Below are 24,442 nucleotides of genomic sequence, written 5' to 3'. Positions count from 1 at the left end.
TAACATTCTGTTGAACCTAGGGTTCATAGAACATGTTTTAAAAATGCTGGGATCCATCTGGAAGGTTCATTCCAACTCTTGGCACTTAATGATAGATATGGAGACTATGAGAATTCCTTTCCAAGTTTCAAATTTGCTTTATTTGGAGGGGGACTGAAAATTTATATTGGGAGCCATAAGTTCAAGGCTAGCCTGGGTTGCATTTTTTTTTAACATTTGTACATATTGACTCTCAAGACTTCATTTGCTTTCTACCATTCTTTTTCTTCTCCCTTGCTGGGTTGCATATTTTCTCATTTATTATTTTAAAAAAGAGACTTTCATTATAGATGTTTGCCATGAAATCAAGATAAAACATTTTTAATATATGCATGATACAGGGCTTGTTTTCCTAGAAATTTTTCTCTGCTATTGGAGGCAGTGTCACTCAGGGCAGGGCTTGCTTTGGACATGTGTATGGCTGATGAAATCATTATATTATTGGTACTCCAGAGGCAGATGTCTCATCTTTTATTTATTTTTGCAGTGTATCTGAGTTATTACCAATAATTGTGGCAACTAAGGAAAAGAAATGAATTAAGAGACCTCTGAATACACCTTATTACCTCTCTTCCTTCCTCCCTTGAAGGGAAATGAAAAAAAAATATGGTTTATGGTTCATAGCTTTTCCAACAGTAAAGAGCTTATAAATGTCAGCAAGCTCTGTGTCCAGCTCAGGAGTGCAAAACTAACAAAGCAATTGGGTGGTCTGTTTGGGAAATAAAGTCTGTACAGGATGTAGTGGTGCTATACTACTTCAAAAAATGAGAAGATTATCTTTTATAATCTTCACGTTTTTCCCTGTTTTTTTTTACCTTCTCTCTCTCTCTCCTTTCCCTTGCCCTTCTTCCTCCCTCTCTCTTCCCTTCTCCTTTCCCACTCTTCCACTCTTATCTCTTCCTTCTCTTTCTCTCCCCAAATCCACCTTGCCTTCTCTGTCTGCACACACATATGCATACAATGGAAAATGGGTTTCTATTAGCTAAAAGCATACCAGGTAGAAGACCATTCTTACCACACTATTTCTGAACCAGAGGGGTTTCTTGTGCCCTTGAGTAGAAAGAGGGAAGAAACAGTAATTGCAGGTCGCCTAAGACATTCCAGTCTGTTAATAAGCACAGGTTTCCTGCCATGTGGAGCCCTATAGGAAGATCAGCCTGTACAATAGTTTTACCCTCCACTGAGGATTCCTCAACAACTATGTTACAAGTGGTGCATAATACCCTGTATACTTGGACAGTGTACACTTTTGGTAGTGTGTTGACAGATTTTTGTCACTGGGAATCAAAATACTTGACAAGAACAACTTAGAGAAGGAAGTTTATTTTGGTTCACAGTTTCAGAAGTTTAATTAATCTTAGTTTCATTGTTTGGGGCCTGAGGTGAGGTGGAGGAGAGCTGCTCATCTCCTGGTGGGATCAGGAAGCAGAGAGAGGGAGGGAAAGGGGCCTTAGGGAAGATGAACCCTCCAGGGCATACCCCTAGCAAACCACCCCCTCCAGTCACAACCTACCTGCCTACAGTCACCACCCAGCCTGTCCACTCAAACCAGAATGAACTGATTAGGCTATAGCTATCATAATCTAATCATTTAAAACTGAATATTCCTGCATTAACACAGGATCTTTTGGGGGACACCTCACATCCAAACCATAACTGGTAGATAGTGCCCAGGGTCTTAGCAGGAACCCTTTTGTTGAGAATTTCCTGCCATTCAGAGCTATACAAGATCTCTGGGACAGGCACAAGAGAGTGCTGCAGTCTGGCTGGGCACAATTCAGGAGCCACTTGTCAAAAGAACCTAACTTTATTTTTAGAACTACAAACGCCAAGCAAAACAGCTCCTCAGGAAAAACCCTCAGAGCCCAACTGCCACCACCGGCTTCCACAAGCCTCTCACTCCCACCAACCACCACCTCCCACAATCCTCCTGCTCTTGAGGCCGATTGGCTAGGTCGCGTGGGCGGAGCCAAAGAAGTCCCCCAATGAGCAGTTCCATAGTCTGAAGGGCAGGGAAACAGCCCAATGAACATGACCGCAGAGGAGCCAATCAGCTAGATGTTGCTGGGGCCGCTGTGAGCCAATCATCAGCTGGCAGTCTGAAGGGCAGGGAAACAGCCCAATGAACATGACCGCAAAGGAGCCAATCAGCTAGATGTTGCTGGGGCCGCTGTGAGCCAATCATCAGCCGGCAGCTGGAAGTTTGCTGGCAGCTGGAAGTTTGTTGGGGCCCCTTTGGCTGTGGCTCTCAACAAGAGAGGTAATAGATACTTTACTACTTTAAGTCCTAATTTCTGACCCTTGCCCAGTTTTCCCTGAAGTATATTTCTTTACCTAAGTATAAGAGAGTAAGCCCCTGTGCAGCTGACATTGATTTCTTCTATTAACCTAATCACAGTGTTGTCCCTTTGGAAGAACAAGCCTGCTTTTTCTTCTAGCTTTCAATTGCCTGAAGTCATCACGTGATTATAGTCAAACTACTCCCATCAAATTTATATATCACTCCTACATTCAGTTTAGCACAATACCTCTATATTAGCTTTTCATTGCTGTGACAAGTACCTGAGGAAAACAAGTTAAAGGAGGAGAGATCTATTTGGGGCCACAGTTTTGGAGACTTCATTCCATGATTGGCTGGCTTCATTGATTTTGGTCTGAGGTGAGGCCAAACATCTTGGTGGAGAAGAGCCAGGAATCAAGGAGGGCAGAGACCATGGGGGAGCAAGATATATTCTCCAAGAGTATGCCCTCAGTGACCTACTTCTTCCAATAATGTTCCACCTGCCTACAGTTTCCACTACTTCCTGAAATAGTCCATTCAATAATATTAATCCATCAAGTGGATTAATGCAATGATGAGGTAAGAGCATTCATGATCCAATCAGTTTCTAAAAGCGCTACCTCAACATGGCTGCATAGGGGACTAAGTCTTCAACACATGAGACTTTGGGGAACATTCCAGGTATAAACTATGATAACCTCTTTTAAGCTTCCCTATCAGGAAAAGAAATGCTTTACATCCATGTTTCTCTTGTAACCATACTTTGCAGCTTTCCCCATAAGTATTTTGCCAATCTCCTGCCATTCTGTGTCTGAAGGTTAGTGTGGATTCTTTTTTTCCTATCTAGGTTTCTAATCCTATACTGTCTCCTAGGTTCTGAGAGTCTTTTCTTTATCCTAATATATATATAATTTTTTAAATTTACTCTTTCTCTAGTCCCTCCTCCTTCCATATGTAATTGGCCAATTTTTGCTGTATTCCTCTTACTCTCTTTTAACTTAAGCTACCCTTTACCCCGCTTTAATATTGTCTAAAGACTAAATTGCAACAAATTCAGTTAAAGATCTAGCTGCCTTCTTTTACACAATTCATGACTGGGTTAGCTTCCATTCTATAAAATAGAAGGAAAGCCAGGCCTGGTGGTGCATACCTATAATCCCAGCTACTCGGGATGCTGAGGCAAGAGGATCACAGCCTGAGCCTGTCTCAAAAATGGCTGGGGACAAAGCTCACTGATAGAGAACCCCTGGATTTCATCCCCAGTTAAAAAACAAAGTGAGGACTCTCAATGGGCAATATCAGTACAGTGGGTTTTGTAAGGTAGGAACAAACAACAAAAGAAAACAAAATTTATTATTTGGCTTTGCATGGTGGTGCATGCCTGTAATTTCAGCAGCTTTGGAGGCTGAAGCAGGAGGATCGCAAGTTTAAAGTAAGCCTCCGCAACTTAGTGAAACCCTAAACAACTTAGTGAGACTGTGGCTCAAAATAAAAATAAAAAGGGCTGGTGATGTGGTTAAGTGCCCCTGGGTTCAATCCCTGGTACAAAAACACAAAACAAAACAATCACAACACAAAGAAAGTAGAACTCATTGGTTAACATCAGGTTATTCCATGTCCTTTCTTGGGAGGTTTGAAGTAGAAAGGTCTTATTTTATTGACTCAAGTCAACTGGAATCTCTTGTTTTCTGGGTGAAAAAACTAGTTTGGAGATCTGTATGCAGTATGATATTTAGTATAAGTGGCTTCATTTTAGTTTGTCAGGTTTGTTGTAACCTAGTGTAGGAGCTTAGTCAAAAATAATGGCCTCTCATAATTTTGGTTAACAGTATATACTCCTCTAGCAAATTTGGCTCTGTTCTGGAAATAAATGTCTTCCCAGACTGTACAATAAAACAAGAAGAGTATTTCTTGGGATTGGAAAACAGTCTTAAGAATGACTTTGAAGGGCTGAGGATGTTACTCAGTGGTAGAGCACTTGTCTAGCATGCATGAGGCTCTGGGTTCAGTTCCCAGCACTGCTGAAGAAGAATAATGACTTTGCAGGACAGAATTCAAGGGGAAAATGATCAAGAGAGATTTTTTTCTCTCTCAAGCTACATAACTGCACTGAGTTATAATAAAAATTAAAATGAAATGTACAGGTCAATACTTAGTGCATAATGGCATCTCTATTTTGTTATTATAGCTTTTGTTCTTATATATTTAGCCATGAACCTTGGAGACTATCCCTGGAAAAATAAGAGGATAAATTTGTGATTCTCTAAATCTCTGATTCTCAATCTTGGCCACATACTAGAATCACCTGAGGAAATTCTAAAGATACTCAAGATCAAGATCATTTACATCAGAATAGTCTAGGAGTGGGACCCAGGCATTAGTATCTTTCTTTTTATTTTTAATTGACATAAAATACTTTTACATATTTATGGGGTATACTGTGATAATTTGATCTATGTATACACTATGTGATGATCAAAACAGAGTGATTAGCATTTTACCACCAAGTTTCCCATTTGATTCCAATACTCAAATAAGCATGAGAACCATTGCCCTAAAGTTATTTTTTAATGATTCCAGATTCCATGGATTTCTTCATGTTTTTAGTTTTTTTAACTGCACATTTTATTTAAATATGATGTTAATTAATTTGGATTAATTCCGATGGGTACACATTAGATTCACCTTCAATAAATTCCAGTGTGCCACCTCAGAACAATTAAATTGATCTTTGGGTATAAGGCCACATGTGTCCAGGTTTTTTTTGTTTGTTTGTTTGTTTTGTTTTAAAGCTCCCTTTGCATATGTCAGGTAGGACCACTTGTTTACCTGAAAGGAAATTTGTGTTTATGAGGCTAAGCCACTTCTTAATTTATTTGCAATAGCTGAAATATAATTAAAGAATTATCCTGTAGGGCTGGGGTTGTGGCTCAGTGGTAGAGCGCTCGCCTAACACATGCGAGGCCCTGGGTTTGATCCTCAGCACCACATAAAAATAAATAAAATAAAGGTATTGTGTCCAACTACAACTAAAAAATAAGTATTTAAAAAAGAATTACTCAGTAATAATCGATGCTTCTGATTTACAATGTAGAGACAGATACATATGCATTTGTTTGCAATAACCTCACGTGTCAGGCATAATTTCTCCTATTTTACTGATGAAGAAACTGTGACACCAAGAGGTAACCTAAGTTTCTTAATGTAGCTATCCCATTGGTACAGCTGGAATTTACACCCAACATTCCTATGGTAATGTTGCCATGCAGAAAAACTTGTGGATGGATTTAATTAGTTAATTAATTAATTAATTTATGTTTATATTTTCTTTCAGTCTTTTAGCCAGAGTAAGTAATCACACAATTTGTGTAGAATATTTTTTTGATCCCACCTCTCTTTATACATTCATTCATTTCTCAGCTTTCATTGAGTCTGTCTGCCATAAGGCTTAGAATACGATGAACGTGGAAAAAACAGATTTCAAAATCAGCCCTGTTGTTAACTGTTTGTATGACTTTACATAATTCACCATCTCTTTGGACCACAGTAGTCATCAGTGCAGCCTGAGATAAAAGAATGATGTGGTGTCTCAGAAGTCCAATTTAGAAAATATTTCAAAGAGGAAGTATTAATAACTATGTCAAGTGCTGTCTTTAGGTCAAGTAAGATAAGGACTTATAATTAGCCCCTCCTTCCATTCTTTTAAAATTAATATATGCTGTTTCTTTTTGTTTTTCTTCAGGAATAAATAGTATTTTAATGCCTTAATATTGAAATCAGTTATACACATATCCACCAACTCTTACATTTCATTGTTTATATTGGGATTTATTCATAGTAGATTAATTTGATGAAGCATTCTCAGCAAATTTAGAACACTGTGCTTAATATTTGAATTTAAGTCAGGTAGTCTAGTAAGTTATTTCTTATTCATCATTTTTTAAATATTTATAAAATGAGTTATTATAACATATCCTTGAGGAATCATTTAAGAGGCAAATACCTTTATACCTTTGGATTTTTTGTCTCAATTCTTTGACACTATAAATAATGAGTGTCTTTGGAGGTATCTTCATCTTCTGATTTTTTCACAGTAAATTTAAATTTTGCTAGTTGTTTTGCAAAATGTATAGCCACTTGTGTATGGAATGTAAGTGGACCTGTTCTTTTTCTGTAAATTTGAATGGCTAATGTCATGAAAAAGAATGGTCTTGCAGCTATTCATCCATAGTACCATCAAATTTGAGATTTTCTAGTAGCATTTCCAGAGTTTCAATGCTAATCTGGTCTCCATTTATGCTTTATCAAGTATGACCTAGCCAGCAGATGTCTCATAAGTGTTGATTATTCCATTGCCATTGCCAAATGCTTGATGTTTAGGATTCCAAACAGACTAGATATTAATATAGATCCCTGATCTCCTTTCTGGTGTATTTTACTGCTGCCACATCATATATTTTCTACTTTAAAATGACAAAACACAACAAAAATGATTACATACATCTTAGTTACAGAGTCATGATCATTTAAATTTATTGGGTTCAACTCTTTAATTGGTAACATTCACATAATCATTCAACACCCTCTTTTGGGTAATTATACCCCTTTTAATGTTGCAATTAAATTTGAAACCAATTTCTTCAACAGTTGGCTTGAAAACTGTCACTGTTTAATTGGTCTGTGGTGCCATTTTAGCCTTAGTTCCACCTTTCAAACAAAGCTCTAATGAGACACAGCAAACAACACAAGGCATTGAAACCTGCACCAAGAGGTACATGCTCCCTACTATCTTGACATTTTTTGTGTGGATTCCACCTTTGATCTTTTCTGGTGTATTATTTCTCTTGAGTTCATTTCTGCCTATTTAGTTGCCCATCACACAAATCTGGAATCATTTCACATCCAGATAAATGTTGAGGCCTTCAGGTCACTAATATTCAGGCTTGGTGTACTGTAGCCACCTCAGATCTTCTGTATCCACAAGGGGAGTTCTAGGAGATAGCCTACGACTACAGACTATGAGGATCTAGCTACTGCCTCCCACTATACCATTGTCAGCAATTTTAGATCATATAAAAATAGAGTGGAAAGCACAGAGAGTTCCCACATACACCTTCACCACTCCTTTCAGGTTCTCCTCTTATTAACATCTTAATGAGTCAATATTGGTAACATTATTATTAATTGTAACCCATACTTAACATTACCTTCCATACTTTGTATTATATGTTCTGTTTTTTTTTTTGACAAAGATATAATGACATGTATCCCCTTATATGAAATCATACAGATTAATTTCATTGCCTTCAAAATCCCTTATGTTCCATCTATTTGTCCCACACTCCTTTCTCCTGAACTCCTGGCAATCACTAATATTTGTACTCTCACTGTAGCTTTCTTTGAAATGAATGTTATGTTGTTGAAATAGCATAGTACATAACTTTTTCAGATTAGCTTCTTTCCTTTAGCAATATGCAATTAAGGTGCCTTCATATCTTTTCATGGCTTGATAGCTCATTTCATTTAATCACTGTATAATATTACATTATATGGATGCAGCACATTTAGCTTATGCATTCTTGTATTGAAGGAAGGAAATTGGTTGCTTCCAAGTTTTGACAATTCTGAATTAAATTGCAATCAACATTTGTGTGCAGTTTTTTTTTTTTTGGGTGGACATTACTTTTAATTGTTTTGTATAAATACTAAGGAGCACAATTGCTGGAACAGATGTTAAAAGTATGTTTAGTTTTGTAAGAAATTTCTAAACTGTCTTCCATCTTGGCTGTACTATTTTTCATTCCCTCTAGCAACAAATGTGAGTTCTAATAGCTCCACATTCTCGTCAGCATTTCAGCAATTGGTGTTGCCAATATTTTATATTTTAGTCATTCGAATAAGTTTTTAGGTGGTATCTTGTAATTTGTAATTCTCTAATGGCATATGATATTGAGAATCTTCTAATATGCATATTTACCATCTTTATATCTTTTTTGATGAAGTGCCAGTTCATACCTTTTGCCCATTTTAATTGTATTGTTTTCTTATTGTTGAGTTTTTAAAGTTCTTTTTCTATTTGAATTCCAGTCCTGTATCAGAGATGTGTTTTTCAAATATTTTGTGGTGTAAGTATAAGAAAGTGAAATTTGAGGCTGGGGTTGTGGCTCAGCAGTAGAGTGCTCGCCTAGCACATGCAAGGCCCTGGGTTTGATCCTCAGCACCACATAAAAATAAATAATTAAAATAAAGGTATTGTGTCCAACTAAAAAATAAATATTTTTTAAAAAAGAAAGTTATATTTGGAGACATATATACATGGATGGAAAGTGATGTAAAAAGACATAATGAAAAGATGTCTACACCCAAGCAAATGAGAGAGGAGTAGAACACATCCTTCCCTCACCTTGAAGGAAATTTCTGTTATTTAAGCCACACAGTTTCTGGTACTTTTTTAATGGCAGCTATAGAGAACTAATGCACCAATATTTTGTGAAAGATTTTTGCATCTGTGTTCATGAGAAATACTGGTGCTTTTCCTTTATTTTATGTCTTTTCTGGTTTTAGAAGTGGGATAATGTTGGCTTTATAAAGTGAACTGTTTTCTCTCTTCTGTTTTCTGAAAGAGTGTGCAAAGAATTACCATAATATCTTCCATAAATGTTTGGTAGAATTCATTAGGGAACCCATCTGGACCTGATGCTTTCTGTTTTGGAAGACTATGGATTTGGTTTCTTTAGTAGATGTAGTCTACTCAGATTGTCTGTTTCTCTTCATATGATTCTTGTATCTTCTATCTAGGTTATCAAATTTGTGAGCATAGAGGTATTTATAATGTTCTTTTATTCTGTCACATACACGGATCAGTAGGGTTTGCCCTCCTTTAATTCTGATGTTACTTGTGTCTTCACTGTCTTTCCTTCTTAACCCGGATAAACTCATCAATTTTTGATCTTTTCAAAGAAACAGCTTTTGACTTTTTTATTTTCTGTGTTGATTGCTTATTATCAATCTCATTTCAGTTCTAATTTTTTAATATTTTCAACTTCTTATTTTAGTTTACTAAAGTGGAAGCTTATTCATTTTACTTTTTAAATTTAAAATAACTTTTTCTCATGTTTATGGAGTACTGTGTAACCTATTGTTTCATGTTTACATTGTTTAATATTTAAACTGAGTTAAACATATGTACTTCTTCAAACATTTATCATTTTCTATGGTGAAATTATTGGTTTTAGATTCTTTTTTTCTAACATATTTTTTCAGCTCCATAAATTTCCATGTAAGTAGTGCTTTTGCTACATCCCACAAAGTTTAGGTTATATTTTTATTTAGTTTGAAATAATTTAAAATTTATTTTGAAATTCTTGGACCCATGTCTAAGTTAGAAGTGTGTTGTTTAATATTCAAATATTTTGTATTTTTTCTAGCTATCTTCTGTTTCTTATTTCTAGTTTCATGCCATTGTAATCTGAGAACACACCCAGATCCCTGTGCATGCTAGGCAGACACTCTACCACTGAGTTATAACCTTAGCTATGAACTTCTGATTTTATACCTTTAAATTTGTGAAAGTGTGTGTGTGTGTGTGTGTGTGTGTGTGTTTTCCAGCCTGTGGTTTGCCTTGTCCATGTGAGCTTGAGAAGAATGTGTGTTCAGCTATCTTTGTTGAAGTATTCAATAGATTTCATTTATAGCCACTTGATTGATGGTGCTGGTTTAATTCAACTCTGTCCTTACTGGGTTTCTCCCTGCTGGATCTGTGTGTGCATAGAGGAATTTTGAAGTCTTCAACTATAATAAGAGATTCATCTGTTTCACCTTGTATTAATATCAGTTGTGCCTCACATATTTTGATGCTCTGTTGTCAAAACACATATACATTAAGGATTTTATAATGTGTTCTTAGAAATTTGACCCTTTTATCTTTTTGTCATGCCTTTTGGCTTAGTCCTTTTGGGCTGTAATAACAGAAATACCACATACAGGATACCTTATAAACAACATAAATTCATTACTCAAGAGTCTGGAGACTAGGAAGTCCAAAATCAAGGTACAGGTAGGTTTGGTGTCTGATGAGGGCCCACTTCCTGGTTCATAGGCAATGTTATTGCTGCATACTCATGTTGCATAAGGGGCAAACAGGTAGTTAAACCTTTCATAAGGATATTACTCCCATTCATGAGGACAGAGACCTTGTGAGCTAATCTCCTCCTAAAAACTCCACCTGCTAATACTATTACATGAGGGTTAGGTTTTAACATATGAACTTTAGGCATACCAACTTTTAGACCATAGCACCCTTATTCTGAATTCTGCTTTGTCTTACTTTTTGATTACTGTAAGCATTCATTCACCATCTTTTTACTTTCAACTTATAAATGTCTTTATGGTGGATTTCTTAAAGATAACATATAGTTTGGTCTTTTTTCCCCCTGGTCTACTCTTGACAATCTCTGTCTGTCTCTGTCTGTCTGTCTGTCTGTCTCTCTCTCTCTCTCTCTCTCTCTCTTGGATACCAGGGATTGACAGTCTCTTTTAATTGGTAAATACTTAAACAATTGACAAAGTTAAGGTTGATATATTTGAATTAATATTGATGTATTTTAACTGATTTCTGTTTATTGTCCTTGTTTTATTTTTTTAAAATTTTTTTCTAGTTGTAGGTGGACATAATTCCTTTGTTCCATTTATTTATTTTACTGTGGTACTGATGATTGAACCCAGTGCCTCACATATGCTAGGCAAGTGCTCTGCTACTGAGCCATAATCCTAGCCCCTGTTTTATGTTTGTTTCTTTTTATTTTTAGCCTTTTGGTTTTAACAAATTATTTTACACGATTGATTGATTGATTGATTGATTTTACATGATTTTACTGCTCTTTTCTGTGTCTCAGCATAACAATTATACTTCCTTTTTCACATATTTTCATTATTGCCTTTGAGTTTGTAGTAGACAATTTACAAGTGATCCAAATCCTCTTTCAAAGAACACCATACCAACATTATAGGGAATTTAAATACTTTATAATAGAATATTCCAAGTGACCTTCTCCTATCCCTTATAGCTTTTTGTAATTCATTTCAATATCCATAAACTATACTCATTGAATACATTGCCACTATTATTATTTTGGACAAACTTTTAATTATTAATTTAATTAAGAATAAGAAAAGTAGGGACAAGAGTTGTAGCTCAGTGGTAGAATGCTTGCCTTACATGTGTGAGACTTTGGGTTTGATTCTCAGCACCACATATAAAATAAAATAAATGAGTAAATTAAAGGTATAAAAGTACATATTCATGTGTGCAATTCCCAGGTGAAATGTTTAAAAAAAGTATAAGAAAAGTAAAACATATTACTTTCATTTGTTCCTTTTCTAATATTCTTCTTAGTTTCTGACATATCATTTTTCTTCTCTCTGATGGACTTTTTGTTTTGTTTTGTTTTTACCCTTTCTTACCAGGCACTTCTACTAGTGACAAATTCCTTCATTTTTTGTCTGAAAGAATCTTTATTTCTTCTTCATGTTGGAAGGATAATTTCAATGTATACAGATTCTAAGTTGCTGACTTTCATTTTTCAACACTTTCTTTTTGCTTGCATTATTTCTAAAGAAATCCAACATAATTTATATATTCTTTCCTCTCTATGTATAATGTTTTCTCCCTCTAGTTTCTTCAAAAAATAATTTGGGGGCTGGGGTTGTAGCTCAGTGTTACAGGGCTCACCTAGCATGTGTGGAGCACAGGGTTTGATCCTCAGTACCACATATAAATAAATAAAAATCGTGGGGCATGGTGGAGCATGCCTGTAATCCCAGTGGCTCAGGGGGCTGAGGCAGGAGGATGGTGAGTTCAAAGCCAGCCTCAGCAACTTAGTGAGGTCCTAAGCAACTCAGCGAGACTTGGTCTGTAAATATAAAAAAAGGGCTGGTGATGTGGTTCAGTGGTTAAGCGCCCCTGGTTCAATCCCCAGTACCAAATAAGTAAATAAGTAAGAAATAAATAAAAATAAAGGTATTGTGTCCATCTACAACTAAAAAAATAAACAATAATAATTTTGGTGTTTATCATCCTGCTTAGTGTTCTCTGATCTTTCTGGAGCTGTGGTTTATTTCTATTATTAACTTTGTGGAAATTCTTAGTCACTATTGGTTCAAATATTTTATCTTTTCCTTTCTGTCTTCTCTTTGATATTTCTATCATACAAATGTTACATCTTTTGCAATTGTCTCATTGAATATGAATTTCTCATTCTTTTTCCTCTTTACATTTCCATTATGGAAGGTTCTTTTGCAATTCCTTCAAGATTATTGATTGTTTCCTCAGCTATTTCTAGTATACTGATGATCCTGCCAAAGGCATTCTATTACAATGGTGTTGATTTTTAATATTACCTTTTGAATCTTCCTTTGAGTTTCCACCTCTCTGCCTATAATGCCTATCCATTCTGTTATATTATCTACTTTTAAAAAAAACATTTCTTAGTTATAGATGGACATAATATCTTTATTTTGTTTATTTTTATGTGGTGCTGAGGATCAAACCCAGTGCGAGGCAAGCACTTTGTCACTGAGCCACAACCCCCACTCCATATTATCTACTTTTTCATGAGGGTGTTTAACATATTAATCACATATATTTTAAAGTCTTGGTTTGACAATTTAACATCTCTGCCACATCTGAGTCCTGTTCTGATTGATGTGCATTCTGTCCTTTGAAGTTATTCTCTTTTTTTTGTTGTTGTTGTTGTTTGATACCAGGGATTGAACTCACAGAGGCTTAACCACTGAGTCACATCCCCAGCCCCTTTTTAAATATTTTATTTAGAGATCAGGTGTTGCTGAATTGCTTAGGGCCTCACTAAGTTGCTGAGGTTGGCTTTGTACTCAAGCCTCCCGAGCTGCTGGGATTACAGGCATGTGCCACCATGCCCAGCCCGAAGCTATTCTTATTTCTTATAGTGTATGCATTTTATTGAAAGACAGATGCGATTTAGTGGTTAAAACTCATTTATGGTTCCCATGAAAGTTTCTGCTTCTGAGATTCTGCTCTCATAAGTTACAGTTTATTTGTTTATACCTCTCTGTCTAAACATGTGGACAGTGGTTTACTCTATGGTCTTAATTCTGGTAAATCTAAGAAGGAGTTGATGACTTTCAGTTTATTTCAGTTTATTTTTTATGTGTGGGTAAGAGTCATGACTTTTAAGCTCTTTTGCGTTCCAGTCTAGAAATTGGAATTTATAGTCCCCTTATCCTTTCAGCTATCTCCAAGTAGTATTTTACCCAGTAAACTCCACCAGAATTGTTAATCAGGGTCTCAAGTAGCCTCTTGGATCAAGTGGTCATCAGTGTTCTCTCCTATGTCTTATGTCCTTGTCTTCTGGATTCTTTTCTCTGACCTGGAAATATTTTTTAAGTCTCAAGTACTTGTCAAAGGAATTCCTCCTTAAGTAACCCTTTCTCAGTACAGACAGTCTCTGATTTACAGTTGGCTTAATTTCAGATTTTTCAACTTTATGGTGATGCAAAAGTGATATGAAATGCAGTATAAATCTTTTCTAATTTTTGAATTTTAATCCTAGATAGTAGGATTTTAATCCTAGATAGTAGAATTTTAATCCTAGATAGATAGTATTACTATCTTTCATGATGCTAGACATTAGTAGAAAACTAAAACTCCCAGTCACCCATGCAATCACAAGGATAAACAATTGATACATTACAGTGTACTGTGTTGCTAAGCTATGATGTTCAATAAGTTAGGTATATTAAGTACATTTTCAGTTTACAGTATTTTTTAAATTTACAGTGGTTTTATTGGGACATTACTACCTCATAAGTCCTCATGTATGTATGTGTGTATGTTTGATTTTCTGAATTATTTTCTAAATTTAAATTTCTAAGAATTAGGAATATCGAGTTGAAAGAATTATATCATACTTACATGGTTGTGTTAGTTAGCTTTCTATTATTGTGACAAATACCTGAGATAATCATCTTAATAATGGAAAATGTTAATGTTGGCTCACAAGTTTCAGAGGTTTTTAGTCCATGGTCTCTTGGCTCTGTTGCTTTGGTCCTGTGGCAGCATAGTATTTCACTGTAGCAGTCCATGACAGAGGAGGTATATTCACCTCATGGTAGCTGGAAACCAGAAAGAGGGGAAGAGACAAGCATCCCAACATCCCCTCTAGGGGCATACATCCAATAAATTAACTCCTTCCACTAGGCCCCACCTCATAATGGTTTTACCACCCCAATAGTGCCACAAGCTAGGGACAAAATTCTCTACACATGACAGACCTCCTCTGTCATGGACTGCTACAGTGAAATACTATGCTGCCACAGGACCAAAGCAACAGAGCCAAGAGACCATGGACTAAAACCTCTGAAACTTGTGAGCCAACACTAACATTTTCCATTATTAAGTTGATTATCTCAGGTATTTGTCACAATAATAGAAAGCTAACTAACACAATACATCCAATGACTTAACTCCTTCCAGTAGGCCCCACCTCGTAATGGTCTTACCACCCTAATAGTGCCACAAGCTAGGGACAAAATCCTCTACACATGGGCTTTGGAAGATATTTAATGTCCAAACTATAGCATTCTGTGCCTGACCCTCAAAGGCTCACTCCCATCTCATAATGCAAAATGCATTAAGTTAATCTCCAAGAATCCTCAAAGTTAAATGTCCCAGCATTGCTCAATAGTCCAAGTATTCTCTGAATCTTAAGACAAATACAGCTGTGAGACCCTGTAGAAATCAAAAAAGAAAGTCATACACTTCCAAGATAAAGTGGCATAGGATAAAATTTTCTATTTCACAAGGGAAGAATAAGGGCTTAGAAAGGAAAGATTAGAGAAAAGGAGGACAGAAATCAAGTAGGGAAAATACTAAATGATATAGTTCCATGTCAGGCATGTGAAGCGCATGGTAGTGTGATGTGAGCTCCAGAGGTGTTGGGCAGCCCTACCTCCTCACCCTTGCTGATTGCAGCCCACATGGCCACTCTCTTGGGCTGGCTCTGCCTTCTTTCTCTAGCTTCCATCAGTAGGTGTTCCTTTTTGCTGGCATCTCTAACTTTCTGAGGTCTCCATTACAGCCTTGGCTTCCCTCTCATAGCTTCACATATCACTCTGTCACATCACCAATGGTTGATTACTAGACTCTAATCCTGCTACACACAATCTGGCCTCACAGTCTTTCCTTTGAAGTATCAGTGGAAACCTCCACGACCCCAGTACTTTTGCATCTTGTATGAATACAAAACCATTATCATATGGTTAATAACAAGATCTGATGCTAGTGTGAGCTTTACCAGGGCTCACATGATCATGGGCCTTTGGGAGACATTTCATATTCAAATTATAGCAGTGGTCTTGATAATATTTCCATACACACACACACACACACACACACACACACACATAGTATGTGTATATGTGGTGTATATTAGAATACACAATAAAACATATTTATGATGTTTTTATTGGGACACATGAAGAGGATTAAGAAAAAGCCTCAGTAAATATATGGGTTTACTTTTCTTAAATGTCTCCAGGAAAAGAGGTGATAAATCATTATTGTCATCCTTTTCAGCCATATGCAATTTGCCTGCATAGTAATTTGTTATACTGATATACTTCGAGCTAATGATGCCTGAATGTGAATATGCAAAATGAAAAAAAAAAGCATTTGACTGAGGGTTTTGCATTCAGTGTGATCTCACTCATTTCTTCTTTCCTCCCTTTGTAAATGTGAGTCATGATGCCCAAGGGCATGTTAGAATCCTAAGTTTTACCCTGGGTACAGATGAGATAGAGGCCAACATTATAAATCACCTTTTTAAGTATCTAAGATTATTTCCCATGTTTTGTTTTGTTTTGTTTAAGGAAAGGGGGCTTGTATGTTTGCTTCTGTTTTTATAATCTTTGTTGTATAGTATTGAGTTCATCACCTGTTCCTCAGTTCCTGGCACATAATTATTATTGATCTATGCAAGGATATCTCGCATTTTTATTTATTTACTTAGCCCTAAATTGTACATATTTTCTTTTACCCATCCATGTATCCATGTTATATGTATCTATAGCCAATTGCTTCTCTCTCTCTCTCTCTCTCTCTCTCTCTCTGGTACCGGGGCTTAGTGCCTCAAAGTTGCTAAGAAGTTGCGGAGGCTGGCTTTGAGCTTGTGATTCTCCTGTCTCAGCCTCCCAAGCCGCTGGGATTACAGGCGTGTGCCACTGTGCCCACCATAGCCCATTGCTTCTTATTAGCACTATTGTTGCATAATATTCTTCCACATTTAACCTGCCTGTTCTCAAAATTTGAACATTTTCATCCTGTACATTTCCTCTTATGGACCTATATGAATATTTTTTCAGGATCATTTTCAGGAATAGAATTGATAAGTAATTTTTATGTTAAGTAATGTCAGATTGCCTTCCTGAGTGGACACACCTCAGCTTAGTGGATGAAGTTTCTGTGTCCCTGAAACACTACCAATATGTAACATTTTCTAGATTTCTAATTTTTTTCTGTTATAGAACTAAACTAATATCTCATTTTAATTTTCATTTCTTTTATTAAAAAAGGTTTTTGTCATCTCTTCATGGTTGCATATATCTGGGCTTTTCTTTCATGTAACTTGCCTACTCTTATGCTTTATATATATTTCTGTTAGTGCCTTCTTTTCTTCTTGAGTTGTAGGAGTCAATTTTATATTCTAAATAGTAGTTCCTTATTCATTTTAAACGTTTCACATACTTTCTCCCATACTGTTATTAACCTTTAAAAAGTCTTTCACTGCCCATAGATCCAAGGTATTCTGTAGTATTTTCATAGAAACTTTATAGTTTTACCTCATATATAGTCACATCTAGGGTCCACTTTTGTATATTGTGTTACATAGGGTTATGATTCTGTCTTTATGTAATGATACTGTTTCCTCCAGCATATTTAGTACATATCTTATATTTTGTCCATCAATTTACAGTGCTATATTTATGCTGTATTAGGCTCCCATCTATATATGAGTTTGCCTTTCAGCTCTGTTTTCCCCCATTTGTCTCTTTTTCTGTTCTTGTGGTAGTACTATGAGTTTTTATTTATTCCTACAGCTTTGAGTATATTTTGATACCTAGTAGAACAAATCTTCCTCTGTCTAGTCTTCTTTTTAAAAAAATTTTATTTAGTTATTTGTGGGACTTATTTTTCTGTTTGGATTTAGTATAAGTTTGTTGGAAAATCCACTTTGAATTTGATTGAGACTGGGTTGAATTTATAGGTTAGTTTGAGGGATAATTGCCATCTTTGTAATATGAAGTTGTCCCATATAACAACAAAGATGTCTTCATTTCTGTCTTAGTTCATTTTCTTTGTTGCTATAACAGAATACTTGATACTGGGTAATTTATAAAGAAAATTAATTTCTCAAAGTTCTGAATGCTAGGAAATCCAAAAACATGTTACTAATATCTGTTTATCATCTACCAAGGGCCTTCCTGCTTGGCCTGATTAGAAAGTATCACATTAGAAATGTAGCAAGCTGGTCACAGAAAGCTTGCACTGATAACAAAAACTGCTCCCTTGATAACTCTAGTGACTGGAATCAATTGGATAAGTCCATTAATCTGAATATATACATTAATTAATTCATGAGAACAGAGCCCTCATGACCTAATTCCTTCTCAAATGTTGTACCTCTTAAACCCCATTAGCATATGACTTTGGGGATTAACATTCCAATGCATGAAATTTGGGGAACATATTTAAACCATGGCAATCTCTTTAGATTATCTTCTACATCTTTTATTAGGGAGTTAACTCTAGAGTTAAAGATTTTTTCTGTAAAGATCTTGTATATGCTTGGTAAAATTACAAGTTTCTGTATAGGTTTTGTTGCTAGTGTGAACAGTATTTTTCATTATATTTTCTAAGTGGTCATTGCTGGTATAGAAAAATGTAGATTTTTGTGGGTTGATCTTCTATCTTATATTTTTACTGAACTCTGTTCATATTAGTTCCTATAGTTTGATTTTTCGTTTTGAATTTTTTAAGTAGATGATTATCTTCCCTAAAAATGGTGCTAATTGTTTTTGCATCTGCATTTCATAAGTGAAATGGGCCTAAAGTTTCTTTTCTTATAATTGTCTTTATTTGATTTTAGAATCAAGATTACACTACCCTCATGAAATGGACTGAGTAAACTTCATTCTTTTTCTAGTGACTGGAATCAATTGGATAAGGTAGTAATTAACTATTTCTTGGAAGTTTGGTAGAAGTCACCTATAATATCATCTGGGGCTGAGTAGTTTTTTTTATTTTTTGGTAGGAGAAATCTTTCACTATCATTGTCATTTTATTTTGGGGGGGATTTTTTTTTTACTTCATGTCATCTTTCCAATTTATTAGCCTATTGTATTTAATACTCACTTAAAACTTTATATATTATTTTCCTTTTTTCATCCTGTATTTTATTTATTTAAATCTTTTCTCATCTTTATAAAATATCTATTTACTTTTTCAAAGAGTCAAATTCTGATGCATTTCTCTGTGAAAAAGGATTTTCTGCTTATTAATTAGTATCCATCTTCTTCCTTGTTATTTTGCCATTTCCATTACATTGAATTCTTAGCTAGTTTTTTTTTGCCTCTCTCATTTAATGATATATAAAGCTATACACTGATATATAAAACTATAAATGTATATAAAGCTACACACTGCCTTCTTAGCTCTCTTTAATTGTCCCACAAATTTTAATTTGTGTTTTTATTTTCATTCACTTTAAAATATTTATTTTATGATTTATCTTAACACAGGTTTAATTTAGTAATGGACCATTTTGTTTCAAACATATGCTAATTTTGACTACTATTTTGTTATTTCTAATATTATTGCATTGTGATTGGAAAACATAGAATTATATATTGAACCTTTGAAATTTATTGAGTCTTCCTTTACAACCATAATTATGGTCTTTTTCTTTGGAAAATTCTATTTGTTTTTTGAATGATTCTATATGCTTTATTTTTTGTACTTCTACTCTGTATATAATACCTGGAATTTTTTATTGATAATGCAAAAGTGTTCCTTATCTCTACTTGATTTTTATGATTGCTTGATCTATTAGTTCCTAATAGAAGAATATTAGAATATTCAAGTGTACTTGTTCCTTTTCTCTCTCTGGTTCTACTAGTTGCTTGATATATTTGAAACTATTGGAAAATGTATACATGTATATAATGGATGTATCTTCTTCTCCTATTGTTCTTTGTCACATAAATTTTATTTTGTCATATATTGAGAGCTCTACCTCAACATTATTTTGGTTCATATTTGTCTGGTGTATCTTTTGAAAAAGTATTTTCAATTTGTTTGTGTCTTCTTATATTACAGTGTGTCTCTCTAGCCTGAATATTGTTGAATCTTACTTTATTCCAATCTGTAAGTCTGTCTTTTAATTAGTTTAATTCAGGTACATTTAATAGTTATTCTTATGTTGGACCTTTTTTTGGTATTTCATCTTATACTGTCAATTATAGTACTTTCTTTTCATTTTTTCTCCTTTCTGTTTTATGTTGTTCTTGCTTAGTAACTTAAGATGTATCCTCAAGTTATGTACCCTTCTTGATTTTTCTACACATTAAATAACTTAACCTTTCCTCCAACAAGATAAATACTTCAGCAGGCTCTCAGATTCTGTTTATTTTCCATCCATATCCTTCCCATCATGTAAACATTGTCTAGATTTTTAATATTATTTAGATTTCATGTTTCCCTCTTTTATAGATTTCCCTGGGCTGATTTAGGAAAAAGAAATACAGATCATACTAGTTCATCTTCTTGGGCAGGAAGTGGAAAATCTCAAAGTATTTTTTGTAGCAAATTGACAGCATTTATCTTGTTCTGAATTCTCCCACTTTAGTCACAGATAGTAAGTTGATAATGGTATTTTTTTTCCTGTTATTAACAGGTAGAAAATGTGAAGTTATTGGATCGTTATGTGGGTAAGAAACCAGCTAATGGGATTCTGTATCTTACTGCAACACACCTGATCTATGTGGAGGTTTGTGCTACAGCCAGGAAAGAAACATGGGTATGTTTGAGAAGAAATATAAAAATATCTCAAAGAGTTATGTATACATGTATGGTAGTTCCTTGAAATTTCAGCAGCATTGTTGAATTGCTGTGAAAACTATTCTTCAAAAATAGGTTCTAAGAGTCTTTTTGTAGCCTGAATTGTAGGATTTCTCTTCCCTCAAGTTATTGGGTGTAGTCATGAGAGTGTTCCTGAGATTTATTTCAGTTATTTTAGGTTTAGTAGTTTCTGCTTGTTTTCTGAACTTTTTTAATTGCTAAGTATCCTGAAATAATGGAAAGCCTTGCTGCATAAAAGTCAGGGTCCAAGAACCAGCAGCATCCATGTCATCTGGGGGCTTGGGGAAAATAAAAAATCTCAACCCCTTAGAGAGCCCTTGAACATTTGGATTCATAAAAAGCTCTTAGATGATGCTAATGGTTAGGCCCCATGGCATATACCCTGGGCTGCACTGAAGTAAACTCTCTCTGTTCTAAGACAGGATTTCATCTGCATGTGTGTGAGAGTGTACATGTGTGTTTCTTGTTTTTCCTTTGAATAGTGTTTTGTAACTACTTTAGTACCCTTAACATTATTTTCCTGTCCTAAAGCAGCATCATAATTTAATCTTAGTCACTAGCTAGATTTATGCTTATACCTCTTCATTTATAACAAATACAACATGTTTCATATATATGGCATAGTATTAAGATCCCAGACGTTAGAGCCACTCTGCTCAGGCTGAAATCCCAGCTTAATTATTTATTACCTTTATAACCTTGGGCAAGTTACTTTTTTGTGATTAACTTGTTCACATGCAAAATAGGAATAATAATAATACATTGATAATTCAAGGTATAAGAATTACAAAGTTAATGTTTTTAAGTGCTTAAAACAGTGCATAGGATATAATAAGTACTGGCATATGAGTGGAAAATAAATTAAATTGGGTATACATATGAAATAATTATATTAAAATTCTCTTAAAAAATACTGTGACTTTCTCCATATGAGGTTGTATCTTCCTCATTTTGCTGCAATAAAAGAAATGCCACAAGTGGAATCTGGAGAGCTTATTCTAGCTGGATCTGAAGCTAATTGGTGATATGACCATACATAAGTGATTCTCCCTCTTTGAGTTTTTTCCCCATCTGTAAAATTAGGTGGTTAGATTATGTAATTAGTAAATACTCTCCCAGTTCTAATACTTTGGGAAACAGCTCTTTAGTACTGTACCATGAGCTTATCTCTTGTCCACCTACATTCATAGACAGTTTAAATGTCTCAAAATTTGTTCCTGCTGGCATGTATTTCAAACCCAGTGGGTAGGATCTAGAAGGGAGAACTTAAGTTACTTAATTCTGCATGTCAGAGGGGGCTTATTTACCCAATCAGTATTATTAATAAAGTTCTTACCAATTGTAGTCTGCCCAATTAGTCTCCGTCCCCACTCCTCTCTCATTGCAGCAAAATGAAGAAGATACAACCTTATATGGAAAAAGTCACAGTATTTTTAAAAAGAATTTTAAGATAATTATTTCATATGTATATCCATTATCACAGTTGTTTGTCTTGCTCCCGATCTTGGTGATCATTGTTTTACCATCCAAATACATGTCTCCCACATTGACTGTCAGGGCTTTGATTTTCTTGAAATTTAATACATTAAATTCTATTACATTATCAAGAGATTTTTAGGTATCCTCAAAACTGTCATGGGAGGAACTGAGTTTGACAAAATATTAAAATTCCTCTTAGGCATATGTGAATGATCTCCATACCTGCCCCATTTTTTAAATATTTATTTTTTAGTTGTAGGTGGACGCAATATCTTTATTTTATTTTATGTGGTGCTGAGGATTGAACTCAGTGCCTCAAGTGTACTAGGCGAGCACTCTACCACTGAGCCACAACCCCAGCCCACCTGCCCCATTCTTAGACAGTGGATATAACTGGAAGATTTCATGAATGAGATGACTTACCAATAAAACTGGGGTGAAGAGAAGAAAAATCACTGTTGATTGGGAGGCCATTGTAGGCACAGGAAAGAGGTAGTCCAGAGAATGGAAAGAGCACATCTGGGGTCTGTAGTTGCAGGAAACATCAGAGACATATATGGAGAAAAACATCAAATGATAAAAATGTTTCTGTGGCTTTTTTGATTTATAAGGAGAGGATTACATTATTTAGACAGTTTCTTTTACCATTTCCCTCTCTATGCCTTTTTTTTTTTTTTTTTTTTTGCTGGCATTATTGTGAACCAAAGCAATCATCTGACATTTTTTGCGGGGCGGGGGAGGGGGGTGGTTACCAGGGTTTGAACTCAGGGATACTTGGCCACTGAGCCACATCCCCAGTCCTATTTTATGTAGAGAAGGGTCTCACTGGGTTGCTTAGTGTCTTGTTTTTACTTGAGGTTAGCTTTGAACTCGAGATCCTTCTGCCTTAGCCTCCTGAGCTGCCAGGATTACAGGTGTGCACATGCTACTGAACCTGGCTTCATCTGGCATTTTTGCTTTGCTGTCATTAGAGTCTAAAATGTGGGAGAACATTTTTTTCCTAATGTTTTTATTATGTCCTAATTCCAGATCTAGTGTTTTCAGAATGACTATAGAGTTAGATTTCCATGTTTCAAATCCTATTTGTGCTACTTCTTGGCTGTGTGAACTCTCATGAGGATTCACTTCTTAGAGCCTTTATCTCTTTATTCCTAAAATAGGGTGGTTATACCCCAAAGGGCTCTTATAGGGATTAAGTAGCTAATAGTCATGGGCAACCTAGTGAGTAATCACAATATTGATTATTAACCATTATTTTAATTAGTAATTTGTTAGAACAAAAGGACGTTCAAATACATTCTAATACCATGTATGACTAAAAAAAATTAAAAAATAAATAAATACAAATTTAAAATATAATAAAATAGAATTTCAAATTAAATAGCAATAAATGCAGAAAAAATAAAATGAATAATAATTCAAATTTTGAACACTTAAAAAGAGGAAGTTCTGGTTTCTTCTGATAATAATTCTATGATTTTTAAACTCCATTGTAACATGGAGAAGTTATCTCTGCTGAGCTAATCCACTAAACCTGTTTATCTTTTATCAGTGAGTTTAGAGAATTTGTCTAACACTGCTATTTGCTTCTCATTGTTTTGCCATTATTATGTTTTATTTCTGTTTGAGATTCTGCCATTGTGTCTTGCAAAGGATGTTGTAGGTTGTCCATCTGATTACATGTCTGGCCATGCTGTTATCACTACAGAGAGTCAGGAACACTGATAATGATAGAGTTAGCACACATCTGTATGTTTATCTTGCTTCTTTTCTGTTTTGCAGATTGCACTCCATCACATTGCCACTGTGGAGAAGTTGCCCATCACTAGCATGGGCTGTCCTCTGATCCTCCGCTGTAAGAATTTCCGGGTGGCCCACTTTGTTTTAGACTCTGACCTTGTGTGTGAGGAGGTTTATATTTCACTACTCAAGCTTTCTCAGCCAGGTATATGATAGCATTTTTATTTAAAATAATTTTTTCCAGAGAATCATGATAGAAAGATCATGGGCTGTATAGTTAGTCAGAGTTTAGATCCAGGCTCTATTACCAGATCTGTGGTATGTAGACAAGTTATATAACCTCTGAACTTAGCTTACTACCTATAAAAGTAGGGGGAGTAAAACTCCTAAGGTGGTTGCTTTGAAGCTTAGATACATTCATTCTTTTTACTGTGCACTTAGTATATAGTAGATGTTTAATAGATATTGTCTTATTTCCTTTTGTCCTTTGGGCTTTATGTTTGGCCCACTATTCCTACTCCTACCTTCAATTCCAACTGGAAGATTAGAGCTGTTTATCATAGTTCTTAATATATCATTTTCATTACTTTTTCCAGCTTCACTTTCATTCTCAGCCCTCACTCCTAGGCAATTAATCTATTGGCCTCTTCTGATGTTTAGTCTTTGGATTCCCATGCTCTTAAGTTTTACCTCCCATTTTCTTCTCTTTTTCCTCAGAATAATTCCTCAGT

The 24,442-nt window shown here is 35.2% G+C and overlaps 1 protein-coding gene and 1 pseudogene across 1 annotated transcript in view; one reads left to right on the top strand and one right to left on the bottom strand.

Moving 5' to 3' along the window:
* The window catches only part of Mtmr8 (myotubularin related protein 8), an 80,464-nt gene that overhangs the window by 5,046 nt on the left and 50,976 nt on the right, over positions 1-24,442 (top strand). The window contains exons 2-3 of the mRNA XM_026412351.1: positions 20,308-20,430; positions 23,754-23,916. Of these exons, the coding sequence (XP_026268136.1) occupies positions 20,308-20,430; positions 23,754-23,916 (286 nt within the window). The remainder of the gene's footprint in view (positions 1-20,307; positions 20,431-23,753; positions 23,917-24,442) is intronic.
* LOC113199408 (RNA 3'-terminal phosphate cyclase-like) lies at positions 6,326-8,346 on the bottom strand (annotated as a pseudogene).

Source organism: Urocitellus parryii, chromosome X, assembly GCF_045843805.1.
Source record: "Urocitellus parryii isolate mUroPar1 chromosome X, mUroPar1.hap1, whole genome shotgun sequence".
Classification (NCBI taxonomy): Eukaryota; Metazoa; Chordata; class Mammalia; order Rodentia; family Sciuridae; genus Urocitellus; species Urocitellus parryii.
The sequence above is the reverse complement of the archived record's forward strand: the minus strand, read 5'-3'. Positions and strand labels throughout refer to the sequence as shown.